Here is a 23,955-nt window from a genome sequence, read left to right on the forward strand (position 1 = left end):
AGAGATGAGAGCGAGCGCAATGGCCGCTTCCTCTGCTATTTCCGATGAGTCTGTGGTGCCGGATCCTGAAGCAATTAATCGGGCCTGATTATTAGCGGCGGCGAGGACCATGCGCGAGCCAGACGAGTACGCTGCCGCGTCCACGTACGTAGGCTACCTCGGAACTGTTGCCGTGCAGCTTGTGCAGGGCTTTGGCGCGCTCTGCCCTGCGTTCTCCGTCGTGCTCGGTGTGCTTGTTCTTAGGGATGGGAAGGATGATGAGATGGGAGAGTAGGTCTGGGGGTAGGGGAACCCCCTCCGTAGGATGGCTGATCATGGTGATGCCCAGCTGGCAGAGTCGAGCACCACGCGGCTCGCGGTGCTCCGCGCGTTCGAAGTAATGCGCCGTCTCCTCGGGATGTTTGGTGAGAGCGATTGGCGTATTACCGCTATGTATGTGCATACCATATGTCCGTCGTCCGTTCGACTTCCGCGGTAGCCGCTTGTGGGCTAAGTAAGTGGGACGAAATTAATTCATCTGTAACGAAATCTTTTTCCCCGTCCAACGGCAGCGCTGTGCTCTATAACGCTGTACTACCTTTAGCCGATGGCGCCGTGCTGACCTCGTTTCTTTGTCCCTTCACCCAGAGCTGCCCCTGAGCCTCTTCCACGAGCCGTTCTTCTACAACGACGACACGCTGTGAGTGGAAGCTGCCCAGCCTTGGCCATGCGGGCTGCGAAACAAGGGCGAAAACCACCGCGCAGTCTGCGCGTGTAAGGCGCGAGTGCACTACGCTCGTAGCTAGTTTAACAGCAGCCGAGTTCTCGAATCTGACATCACGTAAGCGGAGTGGAAGCTTGCGTTCAGGCACATAGTATGGCGGACTGGACGATAGCTGTGGCGCAGAAGCGAACTTGCGTAAGCACGGCTTCGTAATTGCAGCCTCGAAACTATCCTGCATGTTTTCGGCATAGCAGACCATTTTCACCATCTTTTACGAGCCTAAAAACATGGTAGAGCCTCTGGCTTTAGTCAACTCATAAAGTTTGCATGTGTTCTCATACGATGGGGTTGCTCATGGCTGTTCTGCGGGCTGGTGTCTGTATGCTGTGCATGTGACTGTTCACGCTCCTTGAATTTTAGGTGGCTGGTCAAATACATATTATGGTGAGGGCTCCATATCCTGCAAAAGCGTATGTTAAGAGTAAACCGAGGATTAGAACTAGTTTAGCTTTTCCGCTAAGAGGTGTCAAACTGATAATTCAAAGCGATAGTATTTTAGGGTCCAGTTCAGCAGAGAAACCGCCGTGCGTTGGCATGTCGAGAAATTAGCGATTGGTAGAGGGTCATGACGTAAGAACCACATGACCTCGCATGGGAAATCCTAACACCTGGCAGGGATCACACAGTTCAACAGTGTTGACGTCTCTACATAAATACTCATTGCGTATTGGGTCATGACGTCATTCCACCACCATTAAACAGCGCCTATGAAGAAATAAAAGCAAGTGCGCTGAAAAAAAATGGACGAGCCGAGGTCTCAAGCCCCTACCCCTCGAGCGCTGAGTAATGTTCATTCGACTTGGTTACAGGGGGGCATTATTTGTCCTGTAGTAAAAAAATAGAAATACCAATAAAAACAAAGAAAAAACAATGTCCGTGTCTGCGAAGTGATATGCAAAGAGGACCGCACGTCGTTGAAGGGCCCCATTAACGCTATGGCGTCGTATCCTTGAGACGGAGCTTGAAATTCTGACCGCTTTTGCTGGCACATTTTTGCGATGTTCAGGCCGTTCGACGACCCCCGAGTGACGTTCCGAATTGGGAGGGAGCTTGCCAAAATCTGTCCTCAAAATGGTGAGTAGAGAAGCGCTTAAACCGTGGAATGACTTTTTGTACCTCTTTCAGCGCGGTAAACTTTCTAAAGTAACCCAGAAAACACAGACGCAACGAGCGCAGCACCTTGTTTTGGAAAAAAAAATGCTGGTAAGATGCTGACCGAACCATACGCATTGGGTCATACGAACGCGCTCCTTTGGGTAGCTTTGTCACTCGTTACCTTTTCAGTTCCTAGTACAGGTACTTAACGGGCTGATATACTTTAATCTCTTGTGAGCATTCACTTTATATTTTAAAAGAGCTTAAGCCAAGGAATTATCGTTAACTGAAATTCATTATCTCATTCTTTACGGGTTCTCATCCCGAATAACCTGTCACGAAATAAAGCTTGTGATTTGCACTTATGAAAAGATAGTCAGCCTTATTAGCTAATAAACATGGGCACCTTGACAGCCTGGGCGCCTACTTGCGACTGATTTATTGCACGAGAAAGGGTTATCCTTATTCGTGACAGGTACGAAGACTTTTTGTTAGCTGCTGAATACACGAAAAAACAAACATAAATCATACAATGATCGAAAACACAAACTGATGGGCGAGTTGGTTATGCATGACATACGTGAAACAGCGCAAGGAATTGAAATGATCCCCCTGTCCTGAATGTCAAATAAGAAAACAAGCAGCACCTACTCTATATACACAAGATCTCGCATAATTTCAAAAGTGTTGGAAAAAGAGTCGTAGAGGATGTTGTTTCTTCGGCCCCGGTTAAGTTATCAAGCTTGTGCACGCGTGCCAACAAAACAGGAAAAACTATCCCGATTGCCCGAAAAATCATGAGTGCAAATTTATGAAGTGTGAAAAAAAATGTTGCGTATTCATTTGCTTTCGCTTGTAACAGGTTTTATATTGGCCAGACAGGGCAGTGCTTAAATGATATTCTCAGGCAGCACCGTAACCATGTCGATAATAAAGATTCTCGTAACCTCAGCATGCATTGCCGTTTGTGCGATCGCATCCCACAGTTGGAATATTGCCTAGATGTTGCTAGGAGCAAAGATCAGCTTTGAAGTGAAATATTCGAAGCCACAAATATCAAGAAGCACGGTGATTCCTGTGCAAGTGCCCCATCGGCATCTTTAGCACAAAGAGTATTTTGCTTCCTGAATTGCACATCTTAGCTTGTGTTGTCTTGCTGGGATTCGGGCGCACGAGTGCGCTCCTTGCGGTGGTTTCTGTTTTGGTGCCAAAATGTATATGTACGCACAGCGTGCCAGATAGATGTAAGTTGTTAGTTCAGCGTTGTGTTGTGACCGTTTCCTCCTTTCCTCTGCTGCCTTCTTAGGACTTGCGCTGCTTCACGTATATCATACAATGATCATACTTGGCGCAATGCCGGTTGAAATTCCAATCGTTTTCCTTGCAATACCTGTCAATTAATCCATTCGTTCATGTGGCTTGGTGTCTCGCAGGCGATCTGACGCGTTATTGAACACAATTTCTTGCTTCATTCTTTCACTGCTTCAACATTCTTTCGCCGCGCCCTTGGTGGACGGCATTGCTTGATGTGGGTCAGTCATCACGTCGCAGGCGGACGCTGCCAATGAAGAGAGAGGAAAATTAATGAACCGAGAAATGAATCGTTAAAAAATACGACCCCGGCAGCAGTTTGCAGCTGCGCAGGTAAACAAAACTGTTCCAAAATCTCTTGTCCTGATATTTTTCTTTAGTTTCACAAACACTTATCCAAAAATTAGCCAGCGGCATATTTTTTCTTACTTGCAAAACAGCTTCAGAAACGACAAAACAACCAGACAACCAGAAAGAGCGACCGCTTTTTTCACTGACGGAGATTTGACTTGTAATGTGCCTGGAAGTTTCTATTCATAAGTTCGGATACTAGGCACAAGTAACAGCAAAGCAAATTGACCTAACCGCCTCTCTATGTTCTTCGTTGTAGCCCCGTTCTATGTCCGGTGCCCGTTTTTGGCGTTTCAGCTCCTGAGTCTCAAAAAGCTCCATGAAATTTGTGCAGTGTTCTCGAAGCGTCGTTCACTATCTGGCACGGGCTCTGCCCTCGGCTTCTGCTGGAGCTGATCAGTGATAGAAAGGGAAAGCAAACATGACGATTAGAGAGCATGAGAAAGAACAGTCGAGTGGCCTGCGGGATCGAAAGACGCGGCCACTTCATAATTTTTCATAAGCAGGTGTTTACTTCAGTCTGCTCAAACTTATGGGGTTCAGGTAGCTTGAGCCTACTACGGAGCTTCTGAAGTTTCGTAACATTTCAAGGAAACTGGCTGTTCGCGGTGTGGCCAAGTGTGGCATGCTGAAATGCTGGCCAAGAAAACGATAAGCGCGATCATCACCGCGATTGTGGAGATCCCTCCGCTTTTCTCCTTCGGAGAATCCGAAACACCATTGTTCTTGCTTTCGCTGAGCACTGCGAAAGGGAGCATAGTAGGCGTCGAGTAAAGCAGGCGCACAAGTTCCATTGGCAACTTGTCTGCAATAGAAAGAAGGAGATTGTGGCCGCTTTGAACTTCTGCAAAAATATAACAACCGATGCAGCTTTCCGAATAAATCGCACTGACGACGCGTTATATAACCAGCCATATCTGTGAGACATGCAGTAGTAGTCCAGTTGAGCCCACTTATAACCAGCCTTACGATCACGTGAATATGGTTCGTTACATCTGATGTTGGCAATAAGCGAAAACCTTGTATTGCAGCCTGAAATACATAGTTCGCCGTGATGGACAGTTATTTCTGAAAAACTGCGCTGCCAAAATGGGCTGCCATCTAAGCGAGAGTTTATTGTTTGCTGTGATAAAGACTTAATTATAATTGTTAGTGACAAAACGTCCAGCACGGCTTTGAATGTGCTGGAGTCCACGGATTGAACTTTTCGCTCGAACCCGAAAAAAAATACGATAAAAGTACGCCGAATTCACTTTCTAAATTCAGTTTTAACCGAAGAAGGTTAGTATTTTTGGGTCGCAAGGCATGGCTAGCTGGAAGTTGTAAATTAACTAAGTAGGCAAGCCAGGGGCATGATGCGACGTTTGTATTGTAGGATAAGCAGCGCAGTTTGGCGATTTGAGGTGCTGCTCCGCTAGATTACATGCTTCCGCAAACCGGGAAGCACCATCCTCTCATGGCCTTCTAGCTAAGCACTGTAATTCTTCACTATCGTCACCTGCTTAGAGCAGTTAGTCGGTTAAATAGATAATCAAATGCATGTAGGACATTGGCACGAAACCGCGAATGGTCATCACGAAAAAGTATGTCTTGTCTACCAAGATGACGAAGCGGCAGATCCATCACTGCCATCAAAACGCAGACCTGGTGTTTCACCGCCCTCGCACTCAACGCAGCGTGAAAGCCCTACCCTTGTCAACCTAGTTCTTAGAAGTAAACTTCCACTTCAGTTCTGTCTTCATTTAACTTGAGTTACTCTTTTAATGAGGGTGTTTTTTCTACAGCTCCAGCTACTACCATTTGCACGTTAATTGGTGGTACATAAATGTCCGAGGATCACGAAAATACCGCGAAAGACGTGATATGAATTCTGACCACACATAATTTTTACATTAAGTCACCCAAAAGCGTCCTGAAATAAAAGCAGGAAAAAGTCCACCGAATTTTCAAAATATAAGTGTCGGTTCCAGATTTAATACGCATAATAAAGAATAGGGTGTATACTTTTGAGATATAGCGTAACCTTAAGGGTCAATGGAGCAGTTTTCAAGTTCAGTTTGAAGAAATTTAGTAAAACACCAGTCTTGTTTGCTGGCCCATATGTTTGTTCCATGTATAGTGGAGTGAGAAATATATGCCTTAATACTTAACTGCTCCAATACACTGTAGCGCAGCAAAAGACGAGGACACAAGAGACGAGAGACGAACACCACCTAAATACTTCACCAGCGATAAGAAAGGGTGTCGCTTTTGCGTGAACAGAACGTAACCCTTCATGTTTAGGCACATTTTGCACGTATCGCACCACGACCTTAGCCGACTATTGAACGAGGGCCCTTCGGTTCGATCATTACTATAGATCAAGGAAAGCAGACGCAATAAAACAGACCTACACGGTACTTCGGACATTAATTTAGCGTACGAGGAGGATGCACCGTTAACTATGGTGCACTGACTTCTATTCGAAAAGTAATTCTGCAACCAGTGGAACATAGCGAAAGGTAAACCAGTGAAATCAATTTAATGCAATGACAGCAATTTATTTCATTAAGTAACGTTACCGACATATATCAATTGAGTCTGATGCATAGCTCGGCAATAGGGGTATATTGAAAGACCACAAAGGACAGGCATGCACGCAGTCTCACGATGTTTTGCAGCACAGCTACCAAGCTTACACACGACGTGTTGGTACCCAGCCCCATTGAGCGGGTTGTTCTGCTGTCGTATGCGTTTCTTCATTGCGGTACAAAAGTTGGCCTTCAACAGTTGCCCGTGCTCTTTGCGCACCCTGCCACCGCAGGCATCATGTACGACTCGGAGCGCGATCGCGCCGTGTGGCAGGAGCCGCCTGGGGGCACCAATGGCACCATGTCCGACGACATGCGTTGCCTCGTCGAGCAGTACGCAAACTTCACCGTGCGGGAGCTCAACCTCACGGTACGCACGAGTCACGCCACACGCGTCTGAGCCAGCTCCCGCTACGCTCATAATTCGTTGATTTCCTACGCGGACTATCCAAAGCACATTGCAAATTCCCGTGCTCACTGTTAAGACAGGCTGAAACTCACATCCAACACATCCAAAAGATTGAAGAAGCCACAACCTTCGACTGCCGAGTACAGCACCATGCTTTCGCTGAAAGCTTCAAAGGATTTTAGAAAGCTCTTATATCAGCTACGTGAAGTTGTGTCGTGCCGTACTACATTTCTGCGTCGTTGTGAACGACATGCGTACAGCTGTACCCTTGCGGCCTTGTCCCACGCTTGCGTTTCAAGAGTGACAGATCCTCAATAGCAGTGTACTCGCCTTGAGGTTAGCGGTAAAGGACGCAAGATGAAATTTGTCTCGAGCGCATATATCCTTACATATCCAATCTAGGATACGATGCATCACAAATTTACATACTCTGATGTCAAAGCTACTTAAATCTAGAAGAAACAGCAAGATCCGAATACCTCGTCAAATTATTCGTACCTTATGCCGACATCTTGCAGATCGGAAAATAACCTCCCCGCAGGATATACATTGCAGAAAAACGTCAAAAAAAAACAACAATCACACGACGGGAAGAAAATCGCTTCAATGCGTATATTTCCCCTGCCCTTTCCTTTTCCACAGCTCGACGGCATGTCCACCCTGCCGGAGAACATCCTGGACAACATGGTTCTTCCGCCGATCTACGAGGTAACGGTAACCCACGCGACATTCAAGCACGGTGACGAACCTCTCAACTGCCCCACGGCTCTGTCTCGTCTTTCCCAATCATGTTTCTTGGGATGTTCCCATGCACATGCGCTGCAAGAGTGCCGAATCTTTCCATTTACTCCGCTGATGATGAAATTAGGCAAAAACACAAAAATATGCGTGTCGCTCAGATTCTTTGCTTCTGGCTGCCATCGGAAACGCACTACACTTCGACGAGCAATGCCAGTTTTGTTACTTTCCTGACCGATTGCAACATATTTTGAAAGCATTTTAATAAGCGCTGTTTAGCTAGGACCTTTCTCTGATGCTGTGGTTCACTGGTTAAGGCGATACGCTACTTAGTCCGAGGTCATGGTTTCCATCCGATCTGCAGGGGCCGCATTTTTTTGGGGATGGAACAAAAAAAAACTTGCTTTATATTGAAATTGGTAGTGTTTGAAAGGTGAAAGTCGTCTAATATTCCGAAGCCGCATCTGCTATACAGTAGTGCAAAAATATATATTTAAAATTTTCACATATAAATCCCGAACAGGCCAAAAATAAAGCCGCTATTTGGTTTTTCTGAGTAACTTTGATGCGACAATTCCAGCAGTTGTTGGGGGCATGACTGTTTATCTTCGGTTCGTTTTGGATCTTCGTCTTTACATGCGCTTCAACTGCGTTGATTTTCCGTCGGTTCTAAATTCATTATAACTTGCCGCCATTCTCATGTGACATATTCTGCCATTACGTTTATTGCTGCCAAACTCTGTAAGGATTTGGCGGAGGGCAAGGTGCATGTAACGCCACTAAGACTGTTCGAATGTAAAATATCCGCCGCCACAACCATGGGATGCACAACTATCAGCATTCAGTCCTGCTAGTCGGGTTTAAAGTCACAAACCGACCCAGACTAGGAGGTGTACCGTAGTGGAGAACTCCGGAATAGTTTATACCGCCGGTGTATCTTTAACGTGCACTAACATCGCGCATCACACCATCACACCGTCCTCTTTTTCGTTTCGCCTCCATGGAAACGTGGCCGTCGCCGCCGGAATTGGACCAGGATACTCCAGATTAGTATTCTCCATTTCACAGTAGCATAGCAAGTATTTAAGAGATACAGATTCAGAGGACGTTTCGTCCTCAATGTGTCGCCTCAAGGCGCTGTTTGGGTGTACACCGTGAGCGACGAGACGGTTACTTCCTTTTTCCTTACCTCATTAACGATTCTTCTTTTTACTTGTGAGCCGGATACCTGTCGCCATGAAGCGAACAGCGCCAATATCTAAAACCAGAGCATTAATGCTTCCGGTACTCGAATTCAGCGCCAGCTGCACTGCATTACAGTTCCTTTGTAATGGAGCCAAAAGTAACGCCAGCAATACGCATCGATGGCAGAACGCGGGGGTGCTCTTCGTGACCGAGAATCGTGGTCAGCGGATCGATTGAGCACAGCGGCAGTAAGTGGCAAAAAGCGGTTGCGGTATTCTGTAGATGAGGCCATTGTCGGCTTTTAAGCATTATTAGTTCCGTATGCAATTACAATATGTAACTCCGAAATGTTGTGCTCAAATAGTTTAATGAGAGCGGAAAGTTGGGCTAGTTGGTTGAAATGCATACTGAAGAAGTTGGCGCGGAAAAACGAGGACAAGCGAGACAAACAAAGACGAGCGCTCGTCTTTGTTTGTCTCGCTTGTCCTCGTTTTTCCGCGCCAACTTCTTCAGTATGAGTTTAATGACCGGTAATTCCTTCCGGCGATATTGGCGATTCTAATATGAAGTTTCCGGGGGGCAAGAAAAATGGCGAGTTTGATGAATTGCGCGCTTGAAAAGATGAGACGCTTTGCGTTGATCAGCTTCGGAAAATTACTGAGGAGAATACTACCTGAATCCAAATATATCTAAACAAAACCATTGGGAACGAAAAAGTAGATTAAGTTTTAAAGGGTCGGCAAAAAGTTTTGCTCGCCTCGCACGCACGCAATGCTCGATCAAGACGGCTACTAAACTGCGCACCGAAGTAGTTAGAATTCAAAGTTTAATAACTAATGGGTGATGTTAAACATTAGCAATAGTTTTTTAAGGACTCAAACTCGCGCTGGAATTATTTAACACTACTACGGTTCGAGCTTGTAGGGCACTACTCCTGTGCGATTCGCAGCATGACTGGCTCGGAAAAGTAGACTGTGTTCGCAGCGCTGTCAACGCAGCGAATGAAGCTGACTTTACGGCCTCACGGTTCCACGCTCGCCCCTTCAAGCTGGCTACACCCACGGCCGTATACAAACAATCTCCCCTAAAATGGTCATTTCATGCCAGGCAGAAGGGCCCTTATTAGAAACCAATCTAGGCTCGATGACCAAAAAGTTACCTCCCCAACGTGGCACGTGACATTCGTGTCTCTTCCGGCGTGCTGTGTCTAATCTGTCCTCCCCGGGGCTACAAGCATGCTCAAACGAATGCCACTTTATGAAATTCATATAGGACATCAAAACGCCTTTCGACGCTAAAAATCGCCTGTAGGCAGCTATAGCCATCGACGGTAATGAACAGTGCGTGTCATAATAAGAGGCAACACAGGAAAGATTAAACCGTCTCTTAACGCGACGAAAAGTACGCTTCGGCGAGAAGGTGGCACAGGCACAGGGATCTCGAGAAGAGGAGCCTGAAGCCGCACTCCGGCTTTGTGGTGAAGCCTACTTTTCTCCCCATTAAGAGCCTTGTTAACCGTTTCTCGTGTTGCTTCTTAGTATGACCCACACTGTACTTACGTGAACAAAGAGGCACCGAGGGAGCGATAGTGTATGTGTTCGTGCCGCCACCGTAATGATCAAGAAGCGACGATAAAAACGCTCTAAGCTGGCGGGGCTGGCAGCGCTTTTAGCTGTTGTGACAGAACACGAAACCGTCTGGTGATTTAGTGAGTTAAGGTAAGAAGTTGGGCTACTTGGTACGCATTCATGGTTAACGAGCGCAAAAAAGACGAAGACGAAGTGTCGTGCTGTAGTCGTCTTCTCGTCGTCTTCGTCGTTGTTGCGCTCGTTAACCATGAATGATTTAGTGAGGCCAGGCTTTGGAATTAGTCTACCCACTGAGGTCGCTCTCGCATTCGTATCGTGGTGGGCTAACACATTGGCTAATACTTACTCACCGTACACGAGTCGTGTCCTTCTATTTCTCCAAAAGGAGGGTGCAGGTCCGCAAGCTGTGAAAGAGAGCTTGATTGGGTCCTGGTACTTTCACAAAACTTGCGAAGCAGTAAATCAGAGCAAAACCAAACTTTCAGGTATACAAGTAAAACAACACCAAGAGTGCGTTGGAGAGAAATGTCGACAGAATGCGGCCTCCAACTGTGCACCTGCATCACATGGGTGGAATGCCTGCACTATTGTTGTGACATGAAGGAAGTTAGTAAACATAAAAAGCCAACGCCAGGTTGATAACTCATAATTGAATTTCCTCACTCACGCTGCTTCAGTTTCGGTTTCAGGAGCCCAACCATGGCTATGACGTCAAAGTTCAGTAAAGGGAACATGAGGCACACAAAAGCAGAGATATTTTAGCCGCTTCTTCATTGGTTGTAATTCCGATTCCTCGGGAAGGCTGGCGTAAGAGTGACCCTGAGTTACAACGAGAGGGCTGCAATTACATGACTATTGTAATGTCTCACGTGGTCTCAACTAATATTTGAGGTCATAGTCATGGCTGGAGTTGCAATAACCGAATACAAAAATTCAATTATACATATACTTACAGTGCCTAGGTGAACTCAGCTCAATGATCCATGTATTGCAGTGTGCTAAATTAGCATCATAATCATCATCAGCCTAACTACACCCACTGCAGGGCAAATGCCTCTCCCGCATCTCTCCAATTAACCCTGTTCTTTGACAGCTGCGCCCACCCTATTCCTGCAAACTTCGTTATCTCATCCGCCCACCTAACCGCCCCTTGCTTGCTTCTGCCGCCCCTTGCTACGCTTGCCTTCTCTTGGAATCCACTCCGTTACCTTGAAACGGAGTGGATTCCAAGAGAAGGCAAGCGTAGCAAGGGGTTGAAAACCCTGCTTTAAAACACCATCGCACATACGAAAGCACGTAGCCAAACGTATGGTGTCCGTAATCCTTTGAAACCGCTCGCATTCATATGCCCACGAAATCCAACTTGTCGGCTGCAGGCGTACCGCGAGGCCCACGCCAGCTCGCTCAAGGAGCACACCATCCACCACATCGACGGCACAGCCTTCAACCAGGTCTTCTTTCTCTCCTTCGCACTGGTGAGACTGCGCCACTTCCACATGCCGCACTGCTCCTTTGTTTGCGGGTTTGGGAATGCCTCTGTACCTGAACTGCGCCGAACTTGCCCAAGCTAGCTTTCTTGTCAAATAAACGGCAAGGCAGCCCCAGAGCTCCCTAGACGACCACGAACACTTTTTTCGCCTCAGCGCCGCGTGCCTTGGGCTTATTACTCGCGGAATGGCTGTATTAACGCCCCGAATTGTAAAATTTTCAGCGCTGTCCACTTTTCAGGTGCCACTATGCAATCTAATTGGCGGCATTTTCAAGCGTTAGACAGGGACGGAAAGATATTAGTGCGCGCAGAAACGTACAAAGGGCATGAACGCTCGACTTCAACTCAGCAGTTGAAGTCGAGCGTTTGGGTCTTCTTTATCTTTCCGCCCCTGTCTATTAACGCTGGAAAATGCCCCACTTATTGACCGCAGCTAATGAGCCCAAAATTATATGGTTTCAGTGTATTTTGCTCTTTTTGATAGGGCTTGCATGCCTCCAGTTATTTGGGGGGCGCGAAATGGCTTCTACTCGCTGCCGTACTCTTCTCTGCATTGCATCTTCCTCTGTTCTTATCTGCAGGGCCTTTGCGAAAACATGGACAAGGTCGCTCTTCGCGACATGGTCCTCGAGGGCAGGGTCAGCCCCGGCAGGTTTCGGTAAGCCCATCTGTAGGAGTTCGAGGTGGCCTCGGAATTATTAAGTTATGCAATAATGGGTAATCTCTGTGAGACGTAGAAATTGCTGAGCTCTTGGTATCATAGCGAGTACGGAACATATTAAAAAAACATCGATATCAATTTCGTTCTAGAAGAAATTTACGAGGCCTTATTTTATAAACTGACTGAACTGCTCTGAGAGTGCAGTGGAACCCGTTCTTTGCGCTGTTTTCACGTAGTTTTGTCCGCGCTAACCAAGCGTAGTGCCTTTCCAGCCTGCAACCATTTGAAGCTAGCGGCCATATTTTCCACGCCTGCCCTGCCTCGCGACAGGCTTTCTAGCAGCGAGTTGCCCAGCTGAAGCATGCAGGCCTGCAGGACGCGCATAAAGCAATCGCTCAAAAGGCCGAACAGTACACCGTGAACCCGAATCGGCTTATATGTAAGCAAAAAGGTGTAAGCTTTCCTTTATCGCACTCCCTTTTAGGGGCAGGGTATGCTGCTCAAGTTCCGGAGTAGATTCCAATCGCTAATGTACTCTCGGCAACGGAGGCATATATTCCGTCCGCAAAGCATAATTAACTTAATGTAGTTAGCAGTGGAAGGAGATTTTAAACTTGGCACCGGAGATCTTTGATATTAGAAAATAGAGGGGGTTGAAAGCTCGGATAAAATCTTCGTAACCGCTAGAAGTGCGCAGGTTTTGAAGAGGGAATTTTGTTTCCCTCGAAGTCTACCCCAGGACTTGGGCAGCATGGCCTGATCATTAAAGGGTGGGCGCTAGAGGGCAGTTCAGTTGCTTTGTACACTCCCATATAAGCTAATTCGTGCAGAGTGCCTCACTGACAGGGTTTTGATAGCGGATTGTGCGAAGCGTTCGTCGCTTAACATTCTGTTGTAGACGCGACATTTGTTCACTGGCGCGCTTGTTGGAGCGCAGGGTGAACGCGGCGCTGATGAACTTCAACAAGTTCGGCAAGATATTCGGCTGCGCCCCCGGCACTCCCATGAACCCGCTCCGCAAGTGCACCGTCTGGATGAGGCACGAGTGAACTGCGTCCAGGGATTAAAAGACGAAGAAAAAAGAAACATGCGGTCTCCTCGCATTCTCCAGAACTGTATTCGCTTAAACACATGGTAATCGCTTCGCATGCAGGGTGAGGGCTCGCCTGCTCAATTGAGGATAACATTGAGGAGTCTTGAGATTCCCTAAAATACATAAAATTAATGAGCCCCTGCCTACATGCAGAGCCAAGCTATCAACGTAGAGTGGATATGGATGTTAGTGGCACTTGGAAAATTGATTTTTCATCTCTGCAACGAGCCCAATAGCAGGAAACTCGGCTACACAGAAAACCAACAGCAGCTGAAGTCGCTATTTACGAGACTGAATCAAGAAAATAAAAACAGGGTAGACGCAGGAACAGCCCAGAAAATGTCGGTAGATTTGGGTGATTAGGCAAATGAGTATATGTGCGCTAGCATGACGTCAATTGTCGGTTGGAGGTACCATCAGGCTACCAACTAATTACCACCCCAACTACTACATCCGTTTAGCTGCTGCGCAAGCATCATTCGAATGACTCATTCGAATGACTTATTCCGCTTAGCTCGGTAGGCGGCCTAATTAGCGTCCCGGGTTCTCGCCCGATTACCTTGAAAAGTAGGCCGCTCGGTGGCCAGGTGATCAGTGGAGCAATGGAAAAGGCATGTGCTACGGCCATCGATGAGACTTGGGTTGTTTGTGTGGGGTTGCGACCAAGGTTTCTCTTCCCGAGAATCCTCCCTCGATAAAATGCGCTGCCGCATGACACGGTGGGCCGGTGAGCAGCGCGCAACAAAACGGCTTCGGGCAGGCAGGCAGCGCCAAAATGCGGGGAAAGGCCACTATAAGTGTCCTAGTGCACTAAAGAGTGGTGAGATTGATATTTCCGTGATAAATATTACACTGGGATCTTCTGCGGTTGACCAACGTGCTCTAAATGGACATTATAGAGCTCATACTGTGGAATTATTTCGTCAGTCTTGCCTGTCGTGTATGGCCGTGGATTAGCGAACGCCTGCTGTCGGCTTCTGGAGATTTCTGAATACTATATTCAGCTGCATGCGAGAATCGCTATGAACATCACTTGCCTTTTGCCTAAAGGCACGCAATGAAAACTGCCAGTAAAGCGAGGACAATTTGCCGCCCTCGACCGGCACCTCAGTGTTTTGTGTGTACCGTGGTCCCCGAAGATTCTTTGTCGCCTCTTGGGTGAGATTGGCCACCGTGGCTGTTTGTGAAATTCAACTCGTGAGACTGAGATTTATAGCTCGCAGCTGTGATTTTTCGCTTTGGGACGCACCTTATTGCCACATGAGCGCTGATAACGAGAATCACGTCTTACGCATCTGCAGGATGCGTTTCAAACCTTACTATGTCCGGACTACAGTGCAGTCGTCGAAAGCACAAGAAGCTAACATCGTGCGCGCCACTCCATGCCAAGACAAATTGGAGGGGACGCCTAACAGTATGAGGCGTTTACGCCCATATATACTGAAGTGGTCATTCTCTACATTCATACATCCTTGGAAGTCTTCATACCACTCCTGGTGCATTGGTGTAGAGGTGAAGCTATGCGGCACTGCCCTGCAATGCAGGTGCTGTCACCGGTGGGCCTCGTGCGATCCAGGTTTCTCTTCCCATGTGGCCGATAATTAATTTAACGGCCACCTGCCACGGTGGGCATATAGTCTGCTCACAATCCGGTCAGTAGGTTGGGATGACGCGGCAATGTCACGTACCTAGGTGGCCCATCTGCCTTCTAGTTTGTTTCTCTGGGCATTTTTCGCGGGTTTTTCGCTCTCGGTCAGCGATGACGCCGACTACGAATTTTCCGCGACTCGAGCTTCTTAACGCTATCCCATTAAAACTGGCGCTACCTACCATCGTCGTCGTGTGGCTGTGCGGGAGCCCTGACATACACGCCAGCGAGGTATATACGGCAGCTCTCTGCATGGCGACAAACAGCTCGTTGAGATACTGCGCAGCCGAACAAGGTGCAGGCCTCGCGAATGAACGCCTGAACTGCTTTTCCTTTTCGCTGATGATCGGTTCTTGACGTCACCGGCATTGCTTATTATTTTAATGCTGTGCAGCGAAGAGGCCGAAAATTAGGAAGCGAAGCGCCAAATCGGGCGGCAGAATAACACTGCAGAAAAGAGTTCTATTGCGAAAAACATTTAGGTTGTCGTCTTGCAAAAAAAAACTGGTTTCGCCGTAAAAAAATCCCTGATCAATCGAGGGGGCGTGATGCCATCAGCACCACCACATTTGAAAATCGTTTCCTTTAAGAATGTGGTTAAGAGGGCCCCAAGTTTTTCCAGCAAAACGTCCCAGCACCCATAACCAGAGGGCGTGTAAGATTCACGGCGATACGACGCGGCCGCAGCTGGTAACATTTCATCACGCGCCGTTATCTGCCTGAGATGAGGATGATGTCCTCAGGCGGAATGGCATATACCCATGGCGGGGGATTGGCGCCAGAGGTGAGAATCTGAGAGGAAAGCAGGATCTAAATTTCTCAGACTTCTTTTGCTTGAAGGCTTCAAAAATTAGTTTTATGATTGTTGTATTCCTAAGCGAGATACCACAGGAAGATGTTTTCATGCTTCTGCATGTTCAACGAAACATTTTCGTGCTATTGGTGATTCAGCAGGTATGAATATGAGTCGTTCAATGTCATCACAGGAGCGGATACTTTTGCATGATGTTAGAGACGAGGATATAATGGAGCCTTATGTCGCACATAAATAATTTTATTTTCATCAAAAAAGAACTGAAGTGTCTCTTCGTACATCAATCACAGCGGAATCTCCTACTAATGAGCCACGCCTGTTTCTCCCTGCTTCGCGGGTCCCCAGTCCGTTGAAGTGAAGACCCCACTGCATTAAACCGACTAGTCTCTCTCCACGTAGTCACAGTTCTGCCCTCCTAGTACCTTTTGCCGTAACCATATCCGATGCCGCCGTATCCCAGGCCTCCATAGCCCAGACCGCCATATTCGAGGCCTACGTATCCAAGACCACCGTAGCCAAGGCCACCGTAGCCGAGACCGCCGTATCCAAGACCTCCGTATCCAAGGCCACCACCGAGACCACCGAATCCAAGGCCACCGTATCCGCCGCCGTAGCCTCTTCCCAGGCCGGAGTGGGCGACCAGGGCTCCTCCTCCGCTCAGCTTGTTCACCTGGTGGATGGTCTTGACCAGGAACACTGGACCGGGCACAGCCTTGTAGAGGCCGGGACCTCCGCGCAGGAGGGCAACACTGCCCCCGACGCCGTAGCCTCCGCCGTAGCCTCCGCCGTAGCCCCCGCCATAGCCACCACCGTAGCCTCCATATCCCCAGACCTTAGGATCGCACATGACCGCGGCCAGGGCGGCGCAGAGGACAACGACGGTGCTCTGCGCAGCATGCGCTATGAGCAGAGGTGATATAGCTCTGCTGTGTGCAGCGTACTGCTGTCCGTAGCCGCGTTTAGTACTTCATCACAGTTGCTTAAAGAAAAAAAAACAATTTATTTTCGGAACGCAATGTGATACTAAAATGTCTAGACAATGGGTAACGCCTTTTACTTGTTTTTACATAACTTACTTGGGCTTAATTTGTGCGTTCGCTAATAAAAGATGGAAAGCAGCCCTCGGACATTTCGAAACACCCATGAACAACAAGACGACTCTTCACTGGCTACATTATAAGCCGCCATGCTTTGGAAGGGGTTTCCCATTAAGGTGGACCATGTTCACTCACTCGCTCTGCACGGAAAGCACAAGAAGGAAACAGAAGTTTCTAGCCCACTTTTCCGGTTTATGGTGGTTTACGGTCCCAAAGCGACGCAGGCTATGAGAGAAGCCGTAGTGAAGGGCTCCGGAAATTTCGACCACCTGGGGTTCTTTAACATGCACTGACATCGCACGGCACACGGGCCTCTAGAATTTCGCCTCCACCGAATTGCGACCGCCGCGGCCGGGATCAAACCCGCGTTTTCGGGCCAGCAGCCGAGTGCCATAACCACTCAGCTACCGCGGCGGCTGAAGCCCACTGTTCCGCCTGTACACATAAAGTAATACCACTTTCTCCTGCTGGTGAGGCGTGTGGCACTATAGGAATTGACCTTAATAGAAGAAAACAGGCGAGAGTTGGACAAAACTAGTACAGTTGTGACCGAAACATTTGCTCAAGCAGCCTCGTCGAGGAACAACCGCAAGGAACTTTACGCACGCTTCAGATTTTTGATCAAGAGTGCCGCGGGTACGAATGCTGTGAAGTACTCGCCGCGGGAACTGCACTGAGTAAGCTTAGGGGCTCGCAAAGCTTGAATCGTTCTTGGGGCCAGTTGTGCAAGTGCTCAACACTATAGAAGCCTTGAAGCTCTTTGGCAGGCTCGCTGTGATGCCTTTCAGGGGTGGTGGCAGCCATACTAAATGGCCAATGTTGTTACAACCCAGTCGAAAAAAAAAAACAACCTTGTCAAAGATACGAAAAAAGTTTTGTAGTCTGGTCGTAGAGACAAATTTTGCTCTTGTTCGGCAGTATTTTTCTGTAGTACTGTCGTTTTTTTCTGTAGTACTTTTCTTTAGCAACTATATAAATTCCTGTAGTCATTACAAAAAATTCGTTATTACAAGTTTTTAGTGAAAAACATTACAGGAAAATCTGTTGTGACGACAGAAACTTTTGTTATGTTCCTCGACTGGAAACAAGGCAACAGAGCGGACACGCCGTTTTTCTTATCAGCTAGCAATGAAGCACGTGACACCATTATTGAGGCGCCCGCTGCGGGGCAGGGGGGAACCGGCCATATGAAAGCGCTCTGTCTGGTAACGTTCGTTTTCACCCTGCCCAATTAAGTAATACGCGAAAAGAATAGAATTTGCTGCTGAAGAAATAAAAGACGAGGGAGGTGATGCGGCAGTCAAAACACAACTTATTAGCTTTGTTTTGAGAAACAATGGGCGTCTTGTTTTCTACTGGCCGTCCAGTTATTCAAAATCAGAATATACGACTGCCTACACTTCCCTCGTTGGTTGTTGCGAGCTGCACAAGATAAAACGTAGCTCAGGACGAAAATTTCGCGTGTTTAGCAGTAACAAATAAAATTGGTCATATGAATCAAGGTACTATTCCGGAGTGCAATGCGGCCAGCATTCTCTTTTAACTAGTCTCGGAGGCTCATGTGCACTATAAGAACTTTTTTTAAATTTGCACTTCGCGGTGATTCTTTGCTGACACCATCGCCTGATATTTTAGCACCATTGCATGCATACGACGAATGCGATGCAGAACATCAATGTTAATCGTTAATTTAGCAAAACACTGTCAAAGAGAAGTAACGTAGCGCTTGTGTCTGGAAAACACTGCTCGTATCGACCCTATTGTCCTCATACGAAGCAACTATAGTAGCACTCGTTTAGTTTCATAGCACAGCACGATTTTCTGGATCAAAAAGAGTTTAATCTTACAAGCAGAGCCTTCACTTTTGCACACCGGTAGCCATACCGCTTGCACAGGTGGGTACAATTTTGGGACTGTAGAAGCCACGAAAGCGCTTAAGCCTCTTGCAGTCTAAGCGCGAAGCCACAGCGTGAAGGATGGGTGGTGCGTTTCGCTGCCTGACCTGCATGGCACAGGCAAACATCCGCCAGTGTCTGGCCGCTCCTCCATTTAGCGTGAAAAAGCTGGTCGTAATGGCTTCCGTGTCTCGGAAACTTATGCGGGAACTTGTACATTTATCTGGAAACCTCCACTCCCCCCCCCCCCCCCCTTCCAGAATGTTAGAATTATTAACCAGGACCTTTGATTAGTCGATAGGAGACAACCTTAAGAGAGAATAGAATTTAACCCGATGTCGCGCAAGTCCTCACCAGAGCGTTCATTGCAGATGCTTCGCTGTAGAGTCCGCAGCTGAGGTGTAGAGCGACAGGGCGAGTGCCGTCGCTTATATACCCGCCCAGGTGACGCAGTATCGGAGGCACGAGGAATAGGCCACAGCGGTCACGTACGAACACGCGACGCGGCCGGTCTACGTGGCCCGATGTGTGTTGGGCGGCAGCCTTCTATTTCCCTGAAAGGACGCCCGATCTCCGCAGCGCGCACTCCGATCTTTTCCGTGCGACGGATGGCAGTGATGCGCGCAGAGATGCGTCGCGGCTGTGCGTAGAGCAGTGTTGTGCGTGCGTCGAGGAAGACGCCCGATTAAACTGCGTGGTCCCCTTGAGGCTACATGAGCCTTGCTTTATTTGTACAAGGGCTCAGTGCGCTCCAAGAATAGCATAAGACTTTCGTGTGGTGAACTTTGATGCCCTGACTCTCGTTCCTTGATTATGCAGAGAGGCAGGGTCAGAGGCTTGAAAAGATGACGAAACGAAAGGCTTGTCGCGTGGAACAGTTATTAGTTCAAGGATTGCCTTCTGACCAAACAGCACTCTGAGCGTGAAGTTGTTTCTTTAGCGCACTGATAAGAATGTACACGACTCCGGAAGCATTAAAACAGTGCCGCCAAAGGGTGTTCAGAAAATGCAAGATGCCAAAGAATAGAGCTCGAAAATGAGAGCGCAACTCAGTCTGAGCACTATGCGCCGCACCTGAGCACACATGCTCGAAGAGGTGCTCAAAAACCGTGCAAATGGTACACCGAACCTGAGCCCCTCATTTGAAACCAGCCATGTGTGCGAAACTTCACCACGCGGCATGACAACGCCAAACACACCAGAGCGTGCGCAGTGGGGATTATCACGTTACAGCGATTGACTCCGCTTTATGCGCGTATATGGCTTCACACGAAATATCCACACACAAAAAGAAAAAAAAACGCAAATTACACGACAGATGCTCTTGAATTATAACTATAATAAAATAACTAATGATTAGAATTACAATTACTCCATTTGAAATATAACCCATTACAGGGGTCAAATAAAGCCGCAGAAAAGTAACTGAGCAATTAGAAAAAAGTAGTTTGTTGCTATTGCGTTTTTTTCTTCCAACCTTAATTGCAAGAACACAAATTTACTCGGATTTCAATGAAATAGTACGGCTTGCTTGATATTTTGTTACCCCTTGTTATTTATCAAGACCAGTTGTTTTGCGAGCTTGCTGTCGCTAACATTACTACGTTTCCTCGTGAATACATTGGCAGCTGCACTGAACAAGCTCTGAGTGTATGGTTTGGTTCGATTTGGTTTTGGGGGGTTTAACGTCCCAAAGCGACTCACGCTATGAGGGACGCCGTAGTGAAGGGCTCCAGAAATTCCGACCACGTGGGGTTCTTTAACGTGCACTGACACCGCACAGTACACGGTACTAGAACTTCGCTTCCATCGAAATTCGACCGCCGCCACCGGGATCGAACCCGGGTCTTTCGGGTCAGCAACCGAGCGCCATAACCGCTCAGCCGCCGCGGAGGCCTCCTCTGAATGTATGGGCTGGAGAGAACAGCGGTATTATAACGTATGAACACCTTGCACACCAGCTCGTGATTGCCAATTGCTTAGATGCTAGTGTTTAAGTCAGAATCAGAATCAGAATATATTTATTTAACATCATGGCGATGTTGGGTGCACCGGCAAAAAGCCAGTGGCAAGGCTTGACGAGGCCGGCGCACCCTACAGAAGCTTGGCAGTGATATACTTGTTCACGTTAATAAAACAAACGAAAGAAACAATACGAGGGCACTTTCAACAAAAAAAAAATGTACAAACATACAGGACATATAACAGTTTTTGGCATTATTTAGCTATATGTTTATAAGGATTTCTTATTTAATGAATGTGGGAGAGTGAAGTTCAACATTTGATCGGGTGATGCGGGTAAGTCCAAGGAAGAGCTGAAAAAAAATCATCTGTAGGTGATTTCTTTGGAACATCAGATGCCACCTGTGTGGTGTGTGCAGCTCAATTCGTCGGCCAAGAGCTGGCGGGACTCCTAGTGTCTCTCTTCAGAACTCACCCATTTAATCTTAAATCGAGGAGTCGCAACAAATGTCAGAAGCAGTCCGCTTTCTTAAAAGACGTGGCAGAACCTGTAGCGTGGACGGACGAAAAAATAAAAGCTGTGTGTTTGAGTGCTGCAACAAAGAAAACACTGCTACGTGGCATCAAGTACACAGTAGGCTTCAGTCTATGCAGTTGCGCCTATCGGAAAAGAAAGAGTGCAAGAAAGCGCTGTGTCTATCTTTTCGGCCTCGTCCTTGCTTATTTTTCCAGCTATACAAGCCCGCGTATTCTCGTACTTCTTTTTGTACTACTAAAACTCCGTAGCAGTAGTGCAGGTTTCTACAGAGCCCTCGATTTAAACGCCTTCTTGAGCTGCATCCGCGCCTTCGAGCTTTATGTCGAAGCCGCCGTGTTGGGTGGGGTAAGAGGCAAGTTGGGGCGCCATCTGATTGGCGTAGAGTTTTCTACAGAGCAGTGGCGTGATATTTCTCAAGACGTAATTTGGTGTATGAGACGGCGGTGGCCCTGTTGTGGGCCGGATATTAGCAGGCCGCAGCCGGCCCGTTATCACTCTGTCGCGAAGGAAATATCCCCGCTAGCACCAATGTGTGCCGCCAAGATGAGCTTCTGGAAGCTGTGCCGTTCGTTTCATTTGTAATTTTTGGAGAAAGGTAGCTGATTATCAGTCATCAACTAGAGAAAACGGTATTTGAATAACCCGGAACGTCACCTTTTCCAAAAAGGAGTGAATTGCAATAAGCAACATTTTCTTGTAAAAATATAATTCACTACTTCACTAATTCTCTACTGACCGCCTACTTGTAACATGAAAAGCCACGAAGTCTGATTTCACGGCAGGCGCAACCGCGATACATGTGGCCGGCCTCCCTGAAATGGTGGCAAAACGGCCGCTGGCGAGGCATCCGAACCGGTGGTGCTATGGCGAGGTCAGATGGCCGCTGGTAGGAAGGTGCGGGCGACAGCTGCGGGTGGAGTGGGAGACGCCGCGGGCTGACGGACAACTGCCGCATAACTGGCGGGGGGCGTCGCTCAGGCGGTGGAAACTACCGGCGGATCTCCTCACGAACGACTTCGGTGATAGCCGCAGCAGGAGGATCAGGCGAGACGGACTGCAGTTTCAGGAGCTCCTCGTGGACCACCTCGCCGATCAGTTCACGCAATTATGAACTGTCACTGGATCTGCACAATGCGGCAGCACTGCTGAATGGCTGACCGATCGCGGGCTCATTGTGTCGGCAACGTTGCTGCAGAGCGCGGGCAATGCTGCAGACAACCGATGCTGGATGAAAGTTTGCCGTAGGAAGAAGGCGGAAAGGGCCCACAGAAGAAGAGATATATTAAAGTAAAATCAATTGCTGGGCTTGTTGGTGCATGCTGAATAAAGGAAATGTTCCACAGCGCTAAAAAAGACGACCACACAGACGACAGGACAGGCGCTGACTCACGTCTGGGGGTATGCGTCCATGCTTGATACAAAATCCGATGAGCCCAGACGTGAGTGAGCGCCTGTCCTGACCTGTCGTCTGTGTGGTCGTCTTTTTTTAGCGCTGTGGCGCTTTCCCTTCTCCGACAGTCCGCCCACAGTCGCCCTCGCCTGTGCGCTACCCGCCGCCCAGCCGCCGTCGTTTTACCGATGCACCAAAGGCTGGGCGATCGCCAAGCCACCGCCGGGGAAACTGAAGGCGGCGACCTAAGTTAGCGGGGGGGGGGGGGGGGGCAGGTTGCTAACAAACGAAAAGGATGTCCAGGCGACCACCTCCGTGGCGAGTCGGCACGATTCTGTGACATTGATGCCGCCACAGCGTGATCCCGTGACTCTGAGTTCCCATAATGCGACTACATTGTAGGCGCCGACCTTCCTGTTCTGTTCTCGTTGACGGGCACCCCGTGACTGCCCTCGTTGATACAGGCGCAGACTTTTCTATAATGGGCAAAGATTTTGCGGAGCGCCTCAGCAAGGTCAAAACTGAATCGTCGGAACTGCGAATTCGCACCGCTGGCGGTCAGTCACCTTATAACACCAGTAGGACGCTGCACTGCACGAGTCACGATTTCGAACTCATCCGAAGTTCCCGGGTTCGAACCCGACCGCGGCGGATGCGTTTTTTTGGAGGCAAAACGCTAAGGCGCCTGTGTGCTGTGCGATGTCAGTGCACGTTAAAGATCCCAAGGTGGTTGAAATTATTCCGGAGCCCTCCACTATGGCACCTCTTTCTTCCTTTCTTCTTTCACTCCCTCCTTTATCCCTTCCCTTACGGCGCGGTTCAGGTGTATAACGATATATGAGACAGATACTGCGCCATTTCCTTTCCCCAAGAACCAATTATTATTATTATTATTATTATTATTATTGCCGCTTTTGCTGTCCTGCCTCACTGTTACAAAGACCTTAAACTCGGCATGGACTTTTACGAGAGCATGGTGCCGTCATTAACGTTCCTCGCCGTTTGGTCACGTTTTCAACTCCCACTACAACAGCAGCAAACTCCAAACGACGCCGTGCACCATTGGTTATCACTGACGTGGATGTAACAGCGCTCATGTGCCCTCGTTACCGTCCAGTGCGACGACCAGTTTAGTGCCACCGGAGTAACCGAACAGAGCTCTGACCTTGTGTTACATGCTTACATTCACAACGCAAAGACAAACACGGCGGACTTGAGTCCGTGTTTGTCTTTGCGCTGTGGATGTAAGCATGAAGTACCAACTCGCCCAGCAACTGATTTTAAGCTTGTGTTACATGATGGCCTAGCGGACGTGCTTCTTGCAAACTTCGGGAACGAACGGCAACACATCGCTAAG

At 48.1% G+C, this 23,955-nt stretch overlaps 2 protein-coding genes across 3 annotated transcripts in view; one reads left to right on the forward strand and one right to left on the reverse strand.

Annotated features, from left to right (window-relative positions):
• Positions 1 to 13,231, forward strand: part of LOC144122082 (neprilysin-1-like) — a 74,131-nt gene extending 60,900 nt beyond the window's left edge. The window contains exons 17-23 of the mRNA XM_077655598.1: positions 628 to 679; positions 1,770 to 1,837; positions 6,324 to 6,460; positions 7,142 to 7,207; positions 11,388 to 11,486; positions 12,082 to 12,158; positions 13,099 to 13,231. Coding sequence (XP_077511724.1) covers positions 628 to 679; positions 1,770 to 1,837; positions 6,324 to 6,460; positions 7,142 to 7,207; positions 11,388 to 11,486; positions 12,082 to 12,158; positions 13,099 to 13,210 — 611 coding nt within the window. The 3' untranslated portion in view covers positions 13,211 to 13,231. The remainder of the gene's footprint in view (positions 1 to 627; positions 680 to 1,769; positions 1,838 to 6,323; positions 6,461 to 7,141; positions 7,208 to 11,387; positions 11,487 to 12,081; positions 12,159 to 13,098) is intronic.
• A 2,710-nt stretch (positions 13,232 to 15,941) lies between these two features.
• On the reverse strand, positions 15,942 to 19,129 carry LOC144122080 (uncharacterized). 2 transcript variants are annotated; one of them, XM_077655596.1, is made up of 2 exons: positions 19,063 to 19,129; positions 15,942 to 16,602 (listed from the first exon to the last, which is right to left on the reverse strand). In XM_077655596.1, the coding sequence occupies exons 1-2, from the start codon at positions 19,072 to 19,074 to the stop codon at positions 16,132 to 16,134; spliced, it is 483 nt and encodes a 160-aa protein (XP_077511722.1). In that variant the 5' UTR covers positions 19,075 to 19,129; the 3' UTR covers positions 15,942 to 16,131. The 2 variants fall into 2 exon arrangements, with proteins under 2 accessions (XP_077511722.1, XP_077511723.1); XM_077655597.1 differs by having other exon boundaries at positions 15,942 to 16,616; positions 19,063 to 19,095.
• Between the last annotated feature and the right edge of the window lie 4,826 nt (positions 19,130 to 23,955).

Source organism: Amblyomma americanum, chromosome 2 (assembly GCF_052857255.1).
Source record: "Amblyomma americanum isolate KBUSLIRL-KWMA chromosome 2, ASM5285725v1, whole genome shotgun sequence".
Classification (NCBI taxonomy): Eukaryota; Metazoa; Arthropoda; class Arachnida; order Ixodida; family Ixodidae; genus Amblyomma; species Amblyomma americanum.